At 38.1% G+C, this 11,858-nt stretch overlaps 1 protein-coding gene across 1 annotated transcript in view; it reads left to right on the top strand.

Annotated features, from left to right (window-relative positions):
- The first annotated feature begins 3,848 nt into the window (after positions 1-3,848).
- The window catches only part of LOC149815856 (uncharacterized), an 84,068-nt gene continuing 76,058 nt past the window's right edge, over positions 3,849-11,858 (top strand). Inside the window, exons 1-3 of the mRNA XM_089989866.1 lie at positions 3,849-4,868; positions 5,716-5,918; positions 6,031-6,228. Of these exons, the coding sequence (XP_089845992.1) occupies positions 4,337-4,868; positions 5,716-5,918; positions 6,031-6,228 (933 nt within the window). The 5' untranslated portion in view covers positions 3,849-4,336. The remainder of the gene's footprint in view (positions 4,869-5,715; positions 5,919-6,030; positions 6,229-11,858) is intronic.

Here is an 11,858-nt window from a genome sequence, read left to right as displayed (position 1 = left end):
TAACAAGTGCAATACATTTACATGTACATCATATGCAACTATAATATCCTGCTTTCCCATTTACTTACATTACTTATTTATTTGTCGTAATGCATGCATATGTATTTAGGTGAACATGATTTTGTTACAACACACATTAAACTTCGTTGTTTCTGGCCAAGAAAAGAGCTAACTAGGCCATTAATAATTTTTCGTGGCACAATCCGCCGACCCCCACATGTTATCAAATATGCACCAGCAATGTCCCTCCAGAGGTCATATCCTTTTTGCTCTCAATTTATAAAATAGTTCCTAACTGAAATGTCCCAGCATTAAGTGGTGTGCATCTGCTAGTTTAAAAGACAAGCTGGGATTGCCGACCCCAATCAGATATATATATATATATATATATATATATATATATATATATATATATATATATATATATATTGTTTTGTGAATAGACGAGTTGGGGAATCAATCATGCTCCAAATCGATAACACTCAGGTTACCTATGGATCTGAACATGAAATAACTCAACACCCAGTATGATTTTGTATAACCATTAATATTTTGAAAGGGTTTTACATGCAATGTCCCAGCACATGGTGACAGGCACTAACAGTGCCTACCAAACTGATCGAGCCCCTGTTGGCTGAGACCATCAGCCATATGTTTTGGTATATATATATATAATATGAACAACCAATCAGTGAATTGGCAGACCCCAACCAGTTAATGTGTTGGGTCTGCAACGTCCCTGCACCAAAGGGTCATGTCCTTAATATTTGAATGGGGATCAAGCAGATCCCTATCCTATATCGTATTTGTTGTTATTATCATTCATTTTTTTTCTTCAGCTCATCATTGTATCCAAACAGGCATATCCTCACGCCTTTAGAACAAGCATTTCTATTTTAAGTAGGCAATGAAATCTCAAATAAACTTTACGATAACACTCCACCTATCACGGACTTATCAATAGTTAAAAATATTGGGTTGGATTCTTTTCCATTCTAACACATGCGTGTAGCTAAATCTCAAGCTTTTAGATTACTAGCAATAAATTCACAAAGGACAAGATATCTCCCAATTAGGGCTCTAAGTGGGTCGAGTCTTATTCAATTTAGTCAGATGTCAACCTGATAACAATGGCATCCCTCCACCAAAGTAAGTCTTATTAGATAACTTGGGCTAAGCTACAAAATCCAATCAGTAACAGGGTCTGCATCCAGTTTGGGTGGTTATGAACCAAGCCGAGGCTGATCAAGGCCCAGAAGAATAAATATAATTTCTTTTGAAGATTGGTGCACTGTCTGGGCTAAGCCTACTATATAAGACTCGTTTAATGAATGAGCCGAGTTTGGGATGAAATGGATCATCAACGACAAAGCCTAACACTTGACAAGAAAATCTTCATTTCTGAGTTGGCATCACACTGCTGCTGTACAGTGCAGGTTTTGCCCAAGGTTTGGTTATAGACGTGTCAGATTTGGATCCAAATTTACACTTGTAAATTGGCACAATGGCACCATCACTATGGTGCTAATTAAAGCATGCTTTGACCATGCTGAGTCCAATATGGTAGTGGAAAGGTATTTCGGCCTAGGGATGTCAATTGGTCGGGTTTGACCCGGACCTGACTCGTACAAAACCCTATTGGGTCAGGGTTTGGTGATCAATAAGAAGGCCCGGTTAGAATCCGGGTTGGACCTGAAGCGTCCCATTAATATATGGAGAGTATGGCTTGTGAAATTTCATACCAGACCTGAGCCCAACTCGAGTTCCAATTAAGATCCATAAATTTTTAATATAAAAATATTATTTTACCGAGTATGGTCAGGGTCTGGTTTATGTAATCCTTATAGGATCCAGGTATGATTTCTGTTATGGTGGATTCAATTATACACGAAATTGGACCCTGTACCATAATCTCAAATCAGGTTTGGGTTTGATTCTACCTGAGTCCATACCAAACACGACCCATTGACAACCTTACATTGGGCCCTGCCGGTTTGGACTGCTCACTACTAGAGGAGGCTTGCCTTTATTTATTTATTTATTTTAATCCATGAAAAACCCTCCACCCCTGACTAACCACACATTGGCTGGCCTTTATATTGGTCTACAACAAAATGAAAACTCTGCTTTTTACTATGACAGATTGTGCAGGAACTTTTATTTCTTTATCAGCAAGACTACAAGTCTTACGTAGTAAAGTGACCTACCAAAAGAGGACAAAAAAATGGTATCCTTTTTTAAACCCACATTAAAAATGTAATACTGAATTACCACAAAAAAAATGCTATCCTTGTTGCACCTTTCCTAGGCAGGACTCCCCCACCCACCGCCAGTCTTCAGGAACGTTGGGCTACCAATACTTTAAATTTTCATCATAATGTCATTTCACCTACAATCACTTACAACTTGTTATCTCTTAAATGGGTACAGTTGGTCTGACCCAGTGACCCTACCCCTCAACCATGTGGCCCAAGTAGAGCTGCAATTGGGCCACTGCAACATTCATTTGGAGGGGAGCCAACCCAATTCATTTATGGAAATCTAACCAGAATTGATCATGGAAACCATGTTACTAAAACTAGGGTTAACATTTAAAACGGAGAAAAAGAAAATTACAATAACGCGATAAGCATCATAGACATTAGATTGAGTATCGAGTTTCAAAGACGCATCAAACGAGGGGTATATTGCATTTCGAGCTTTACGGGTCTTGCAGAGCATAACGTGCACCTTACGAAGAACCTTCTGCAGCAATGGAGAAGATCTTTCGGCTTTCAGCCTAAACCAGTTGCTAATTTGACGTAATGAAGTTCTTTAGCAAAGAGAAATCACCATCGCCCGACATGCACTCCTTGCAAGGGTGCGAGGTTGAGTGGCAAAGCGGGCGATGAGCATGCTCGGACATGTGTGCTGATGCCTATGAAAAATTTGCAAATTTGTGAGCACTTTGCTCACTTCAAATTGCACCGTGGTGCACCAATGCAAGTCTAAGAGGAAGCAAACTAGAAAGCAAGAATTTCTCAATGAAAAAAACAAAAGAAAGTTGATGGTTCTTACATTTTTCAACTTCTGCAAGCAAAAAACTCTTATTATTTATGTCCGAATAATAATAATAATAATAATTGCCAATCATCATGAGGTTAATCTTGACCTAAACTTATCCTTATCACGACTTCACGGGTGAGCTTGAGGTGTTCAAGGTTGGCGTATCCTTGTGGTGAGTCTAGCCAAGCTCAAGTTCATGATATGAGCCCAAGTTAAAATGAAACGAGCTCAAAGTGACTGAAAATTGAAAGTGATAAGGTTAGCACTCTTGATCTTTTATTAAGCCGAGCTTGAACTGGCCCATTAAACAAAAAAAAAATTATGTACTCTAAAGCTAAAAAAGCATACACTAGGATTTGAACTCTAAACATATATATTACTTACAAATCAAAAACTTCAAAATCACCCCTTTCAGAGATGGACGGTGGATGCCTCATTGAACATTCTCACCCAAACATACCGTGGACCCCAGCGCAGCGCATCAATCTTCTGCTGCTCAACTTTTTCTCTGGTCACACCACAAGGAATGCTTTGACAAAGTCAAGGATCTTTTGAGTACATTCCCATCAGCACCTGTTTGGTATTTCTAAAAGAAAGGGCAAACATGTTAACAAACTCAAAAAGGGGGGCCGTTTGTTCAGGCGCTACCTGTGAGAAAAGACAGCGGTTGCTCGCTGGGCTTTCATCTTCCTAGTGAATCGGAAAATAAAAATATCTCAAAATCCAAACTTCCCGGATTCTCGTCCACTTTTACAGTTTTACTGAAACAAATCCGCGAAAAATTCGAACGTTTAAAATCTCACGGAGAGAGAGAGAGAGAGAGAGAGAGAGAGAGAATGAGATTTCCATCCGATTTCTTCCCGAGAGATTGGGAGGGATTCACCTCCAAATCCTTCTTGTTTTGGCTTTTACTGTACGAGTGGGGGTAATCCGGAAAATCCCACAGTTTCTCATGTCTCAACAGTGAAAAGGAAGACCAACCATTGGTCACACAGAAGAAAACGACATGAAATCCGTGAGTCTTCTTTGTTCTCATCCTTTACCTCTCTCGAAATCGAGCTCTCCCCGTGTTAAAATTTTGACTCGTCAGCTCTGCTTCGTCGGCTGTTCACGGGCATTCATTCCTCTATCTCGGGTATTTATCACGCTGCTTTCCCTTGTCTTCGACTTCACTCGCGGTGCTTCATCCGTTTTCATGAGAATTTCCTTATTGGGGAGTCATAGAAACCCCACAAATCCCTCTTTTTTCGTGAAATCGTGGGCACCCAACTTTGAATTTTGACGTTTGGTGATGGATTTGCACTCTGGGCTGCTTCTCGTGTTGCTGCCTATTGCTGTTTTCGGGTTCTCGATTCGTGTTTCCGGCAAGGAATGCACCAACATTCCGACGCAGCTCTCGTCGCACACTCTGAGGTACGAGCTCCTCTCCTCTGCGAACGCATCGTGGAGGGAGGAGATGTTCTCGTACTATCATTTGATCCCCACGGATGATTCGGCGTGGTCGAGTTTGCGCCCTCGCAGAGCTCTGAGGGCAGATGATGAGGAATTCAGCTGGGCGGCACTGTATCGGGACATGAAGTATTCAGGACGATCGGGGATGGGCGGAGGGACGGCTTTCCTGAAGGAGGTTTCGTTGCATAATGTTCGGTTGGATCCGGAGTCTCTGCATGGGAGAGCTCAGCAGACGAATTTGGAGTACTTGCTTATGCTGGATGTAGATAGTTTAGTTTGGAGTTTTCGGAAGAATGCAGGGCTGGCCACGCCCGGTTCTCCTTATGCGGGGTGGGAGGCTCCGAATTGCGAACTTAGAGGTCATTTTGTGGGTAAGTAAAATGCAAAGTTATACTTGCTCTTCCAAATGCATCTCAAACGCTGATTATGATTGCCTCCCTTTATTGTATTGTTTTGCTACTTAGATATCAGTTTCCAATCATTGATATTCTCAGTCACGTTTCTTATGTTTTGATAATATTAGGTGCCTCTCTGCTCTTTGCGTCAATAATTGTAGTAGTGGTGTTACTGTAGAAACCTTCATGTATTTTGTGTGAATCTCCAATTCTCAGTGGAGGGAAGTTGTGAATACCCATCTTTCAGTTTTTTGTCAAAAGGCAGTTAAATTGGTCATTGTTCGCTGTGTTCTAAACCAAAAAGGTCTATGCTAAGGAGGGACTTGCTTCTGTCGTAGATGAGGCAGCTGGTAGTTGTGTACTTGAGTACCCGAAGCTGTTTGGTCCTGCTTAATCATCCTTATGTATAGATTTTTCTGCTTAAACTTCTCTCAGTTTTAAACTGTAAACTAAGCTGATAGGTATTACAGGAAACATCATTTTAGAGCATATCCTTACTGTAGGTTTACTTTTAGGTTTCCTCTCCTTCAAAGAAAAAGGCAAATAAATAAAAAAAATCCTATGCTTGAAGTTATTGTTGGAATACCTCTCATGATAGAATTTCTTGCTTATTCTATGGTTTTAATCCACCTGGTTTCTGTCGAAATGAATCCATCCATGTAGTGTATGATCAAATTTGAAACTCTGGAAGTATTCTTATGCAGATCGTCTTTTGTTTTTTGATAGGAAGAGAGTAGATTCTTTTACATTCTAAAAATTGGTAATTACTTTTAAAATTATTGGACACTCAAATTGGTATTTATATTTTAGTGATTTCTTGCAGGGCATTACATGAGTGCATCAGCACAAATGTGGGCTAGCACATATAATGATGCTCTTCATGAAAAAATGTCTGCAGTGGTCTCTGCACTCTATGACTGTCAGAAAGCAATCGGAACAGGTTATCTCTCAGCCTTTCCTTCTGAGCAATTTGATCGCTTTGAGGCTATAAAACCTGTCTGGGCACCTTACTATACTATTCACAAGGTATTCATGGGCTAATTGATGGTGGTTATGATTTCATGGACTCTGAAAACTTTGCCAGATTATCCCTGAATTTGGTTTAAAATCCTATGTGCTACTGATGCTTTTTTGACAGATCTTGGCAGGACTGTTGGATCAGTATGCATTGGCTGGAAATACCAAAGCCTACCAAATGGCACTTTGGATGGTTGATTACTTCAGCAGGCGTGTGCAAAATGTGATCGCACGGTACACAATTGAGCGGCATTGGTTATCACTAAACGAAGAAACAGGTGGCATGAATGATGTGTTATATCGACTGTACACTATAACGGTAGGTTTTCTATTTTGTAATGGATTCTTTGCTATTTTCTTCTGGTTTGTTATGTCTATGCACGATGGAAAGACACTTTAATTACATTTATGTTATGTGCTTTCACTGATGATAAGGTTTACATGCTATGCCTTACAAAGCATTAACACAATACAAAATATGTTTTCTAATAAACAAACCATGATAAACACATCTATATGGCCAGATTAAGTAAATAACGCTTGCAACTATGATTTTCTAGTAGGTGTATGGTACTAATGTAATGGCCCCAAAACTCACCCTAAATATCATGATTTTATTTCTAATTCTTTTACAAAATTTAGAAGAAAATCTTTATATAAAAACGAAAATACATCCCACGGATCCGGGGCACATCACAGATTCGGAATCCACGTTCCACCATCAAACCAACCATTCATTTCAAATCATTGATGAAACAAAATAGATCAAACTAATAAAAAAAAATTAATAAACTTCAACTTAAGTTCATAATTTTCATCCAACACATTCTATTTAGAAAAAGGACACCCAATAATCCATAGATCTGTCATTTCCAGCACTAGTCCCGCTGCCCGCTATCACCCTTTTCATCTATGTTTGAGTCTCACTACCTAGGAATATGAAACAATGGGTGAGAACCACAGTTCTCATATGAAACCTTACATAATCCGTATAGCATAAAGCATAAATCTAACAAACATCAACCTTAGAAAATATTAAAGTACGTGAAACAATTCAAATATGCTTGCAATCACATAAGATACATAAACTAATGCATAATACATGAGGTAACTTTTATTTTTCATATTGACTCTTACTTTTGCATGCCTAAGCATATTACTTGCAATCAATTTAAGTTTTCTCCTGACCGGGTACTATTTAAAGGCAAAAACCGAAGTATAAGGCAATTCTCAGGGGAATATTTTTTCATACACAATTATATTTTATTAACCTGGTATGCACCTGTTCTTCAAGGCGACATCATGATACAACACCCTAGACAGCCACTGCTTGGTATACCAATAACGCTTAAACAGCTGAAGCCCAAAACCACACCATTCTCGGTTCTCAATGGTAGCAAATGTCCCCTACTACCGTGGTCGAGGACAATGAGCAACCTATCGTGCTCTTGGGGAAAATTCTACGAAGTTCAGTACCACCTTGTCCCCCACGACAACTATCCAAGGTTCTCACATTCTTAGAGGGCAATCAAGGAGCAAAAATTAGTACACTGTTTGGGTATCTTTTATATCTTTAACTTTCATATGTTCTTTCCATAAAGAACGATTTTGGATCTACAACATTCATAGCATGCACTCATGCCACGTGAGCTCCATCCAGCTCAAACATGCATATCATCTCATGCATCATCCAATTAGGTTATCTTCCCACTCAGACACAACAATGTACCCATCATGAGCCAATTGTGTCATTCATCATATGTATCATGATAAAATTTAAACTTTTTATTCAAACAATTTTTACAAGAGATTGCACCAGCACATGCCTCAATAGGCCTACATGTTACTCAACAGTATGCCACAAACTCATCTGGTTCACTTCTTGAACCGTCTTATGCATACAAGCAAAACAATCTACTAACTCAGGACTGATAACACAGAAACTTGCCTGACGTTAGAAATTTTGTCATAAATCGTACAAGACAATTTATGCTCTGATATTTTAAATGAAGGTACTTATGTATGTTAAATTTATATTCTCAAAATCTCAGACCTTACTCGTTACAAGACAGGCAATAAAATTTCTAGAACGCAGACTGTTTTCCTAATTTCCAAAACTTTGTCTAATAATGTCTTTTAAAAAACAAATTCATTATAAATTGTCTAAGAAGAATTAGACGCTGAATTTTTACTGTTGGTGACTTGATATATCAGATTCAAACCCACCAAATTTCAGAATTTAATTTGATTCTAGTTAAGAGATAAAAATCTCAAAATACGTACTATTTTTGTTACTCGACATAATATGTCCCTGAGAACTATAGATTTTAGACCAACTTTTGTGATTTTTTGTCTCCAAACCGTAAGGATTCAACCTCTGATATTTTAACCATGTGTTCTTCCATATCTAGACTAACACATACTAAAATTTCAACCACAGATCCTTAGTATTTTGGGATATGTGATTTTTATAAAATACTCTATCTCTGTAAGAGACATCTGTAATGAGAAGAGGCGGAAGCACCAATAGAGCAAAAAGCACTCTTTAAGAGTGACCACAAGAGCCAAGAACACAAACACTAAAAGTGCACACACAAAACTCTCAAAAGTAGAAAATGACTTAAAGTCATAAGTTGGATATTATTGAAGAAAGGAAGAGAAGGGTGAAAACCCAATACATTTACAAGGGGGAGCCTCCTCTATACATAGAGGAGGAGAGCTAAAGGAGGACCATAAAGGGGGGCTCCCTTCTAGTCGTTGGGAGCCCCAACGGTCATAAATATGATCGTTGGGGCCCCAACGACTAGATAGGTGGGGCCCCTTATGGTCCTTCAAAAGTAAAACTAAAAAAATAAAAAGAAAAAGGAAAAAGGGGAAAAGGAAAGAAAAAAGAAAAAAGGAAAAAAGGAAAAAATACATGTGGATTTACCAAAACACCCCTATCGGGTTTTTGGTTTGTACAGAAAAAGAAAAAGAAATATATTATGTATATATACATATATATACTTATATATATACGAATGTATATATATAAGTATATGTATATATACATAATATATTTATATATACATAATTTAACATGCCCCCTCAAACTTTACGGGGAGAAGACCGAAAGTTTGCTAAGAAGAAACATTAATCGTGGAGTTGGGAGCGCCTTGGTGAAGAAGTCAGCCAGTTGATATTCTGAAGTGACATATGGTAATGTGATGGTCCCTCTGAGATATTCGTCTCGAACATAATGACAATCCATTTTGATATGCTTCGTCCGCTTATGAAAGGTGTGATTGCTGGCAATGTATATCGCACTTTTGTTATCACAACAGAGCTTGGTGGGAGTGGAAATGGGAACGCCCATGTCACCAAGGAGACTTCTGAGCGATACGATTTCTTGTCATTGCCATAGCCCGATATTCAGCTTCAGTAGATGATAGTGAGACCTTCTGCTGCTTCTTGCATCTCCACGAAATGAGAGATTCGCCTAAAAAAATGCAAAGACCCGTAATTGAGATACGATCATTGGGATTTCCTCCCCAGTCAGCATCAATAAAAGCAGTTAATTCAAGAGATGAGGAAGAGGATAAGAAGAGTCCCTTGGAGATGGTATTTTTGGTGTATCGCACAATTCTCATTATGGCCGCCATATGAACCGAAGTAGGTGCATGCTGAAACTGGCTTGCTGCATGAACCACATGAGCTATATCTGGACGTGTGATGGATAGATAGGTGAGGGATCCAATTAATTGACGGAAGGGGGTTGGATCCTCAAGAAGAACACCATCTTCAAGTCTCAGTTTTGCATTGATAACTTCGGGAGTCTCAACTTTCTTTTCATCAGATATTCCTGATTTGGTACAAATTTCTGCAGCTAATTTCATTTGAGATAGGATGTATCCTCGTGCGGAATAAGCCACTTCAATTCCTAAAAAATATCTCAAGTATCCAAGATCAGACATATCAAAAGTTTCTTTTAACATAGACTTTACATCATTTACCCCCTTTTTGTCATTCTCAGTGATGATCATATCATCAACATACAGCAGAAGCATAACAATGTTGTCACCTGTCTTCTTAACAAAAAGAGCAGTGTCAGTATAGCAAGAAGAAAATCCTAAATTGATTAATACATTACTAAACCTGTCATACCAAGCTTTAGGAGCTTGCTTAAGTCCATATAAGGCCTTTTTTAATTTCAAAAATTTTCCATTTAAATTCATACCTGGAGGCGGTTCCATATAAACTTCTTCATTTAAATTACCATTCAAAAAGGCATTTTTGACATCAAGTTGAAAGATTGGCCATTTTTTAACAGAGGCTATAGCAATAAGAGCTCGAACACTAGTCATTCGAGCAACTGGGGCAAAAGTTTCATCATAATCTACCCCATACTCTTGGGCATATCCTTTGGCTACCAACCTAGCCTTATATCTTTCTAATGAACCATCACTCTTAGTTTTTACTTTAAAAACCCATCTACATCCAATGGGTTTCTTGCCATTGGGAGGATCAATGATTTCCCAAGTTTGCGCCCTTTTAAGAGCATTAAGTTCTAGTTCCATAGCTTCATTCCAATGAGCATATTGTTTAGCATCATTGTAATGAGATGGTTCATGAAAGGAGTGAAGAGCAAGTAGGCATGCTCGAAAGTTAGGAGAAAAAGAATCATAAGAAACAAATCTATTTGGTATTTTGGAAATACGATTTGATTTTCTTTGAGAGGTCTCTTCGATCGACTCACTTTGAGAGAATTTTTCAAGAGCACAAGGAGGATTTCTTTCGTTCCTTCTAGAGTAGACTTGTATTTATCTTGAAACATTTTCTTCTAAGTTTTGATCATCATTTGGATGTTCAAAATGATTTTCACTAAGAGGTTCACTAGGATCAATATGATCATCTATGATGTTTTCTTGAGGCAACAAGTCAAAAAAGGAATAATCAATATTTTCATTTGGTTGGTGCGAAAAACCATTTTCTTCTTCTAGGAATGTGACATCTTTTGAGATAGAAAGTTTGTTCTTAAGCATGTCAAAACATCGATAACATTTTTGTTTTTCGCCATATCCCAAGAAAATACATTCAATAGCCCTAGGAGAAAGTTTATCATTTTTGTGAGTTAGAACAAAGCATTTACATCCAAAAATTCTTAGTCTTTTATAATCGGGAGACATATTGTAAAGTTTTTCAAATGGAGAAAGATTTTTCAAAGAGGATGAAGAGGTTCTATTGATAAGATATGTTGAGGTTAGAACCGCTTCGGCCCAAAAGGATTTTGGGATATTTTTTGAAATCAATAACGTTCTTGTAGTTTCTATTATGTGTCTATGCTTTCTTTCCGCAAGACCATTTTGTTGCAGAGTGTTGGGACAAGAACGTTGATGACAAATTCCATTTTCTTTTAAATAGCTTTGAAAATCATTGGACATATATTCGCCTCCCGAATCGGACCAAAGAATAGATAGATTTCCCAAAAATTGATTTTTAACCATTGCATGGAATTCTTTAAAGAAGGAGAAAACTTCGGATTTGCGACTTAGGAAGTAAATCCACGTAAATCGAGTGAAGTCATCAATAAAGACCACATAATACGAAAATCCTGCTTTAGACAAAATAGGGGAAGGTCCCCACACATCAGAATGAACAAGTTTAAATGGCCGAGAGGTAAAGTAACTTCTTTGAGGAAATGGAGTAGCTTTAGATTTCCCAAAAATGCAATCTTTACAAGTCATGTGATTGTCTTTACAAGTATTGTTCAAAAACGGAAAAAGCGACATTTTTACAAAATTTGGATGACCAAGTCTCTCATGCCAAATTCCAATACTTTTGTCTTTTACAAGATTGCAAGATGACTTAGATGGAAGAGTCAAAAAGTCCATAAAATAGAGATCACCCCTTCTATGGCCTTGCCCAATCAGCTTCCCTGACTGGAGATCCTGCACGGTGCAATCTTTAGGT

Source organism: Nuphar pumila, chromosome 15 (genome assembly GCF_984573655.1).
Source record: "Nuphar pumila chromosome 15, dmNupPumi1.hap1.1, whole genome shotgun sequence".
Taxonomy (NCBI): domain Eukaryota; kingdom Viridiplantae; phylum Streptophyta; class Magnoliopsida; order Nymphaeales; family Nymphaeaceae; genus Nuphar; species Nuphar pumila.
This window is presented reverse-complemented; position numbering and strand designations above follow the sequence as displayed.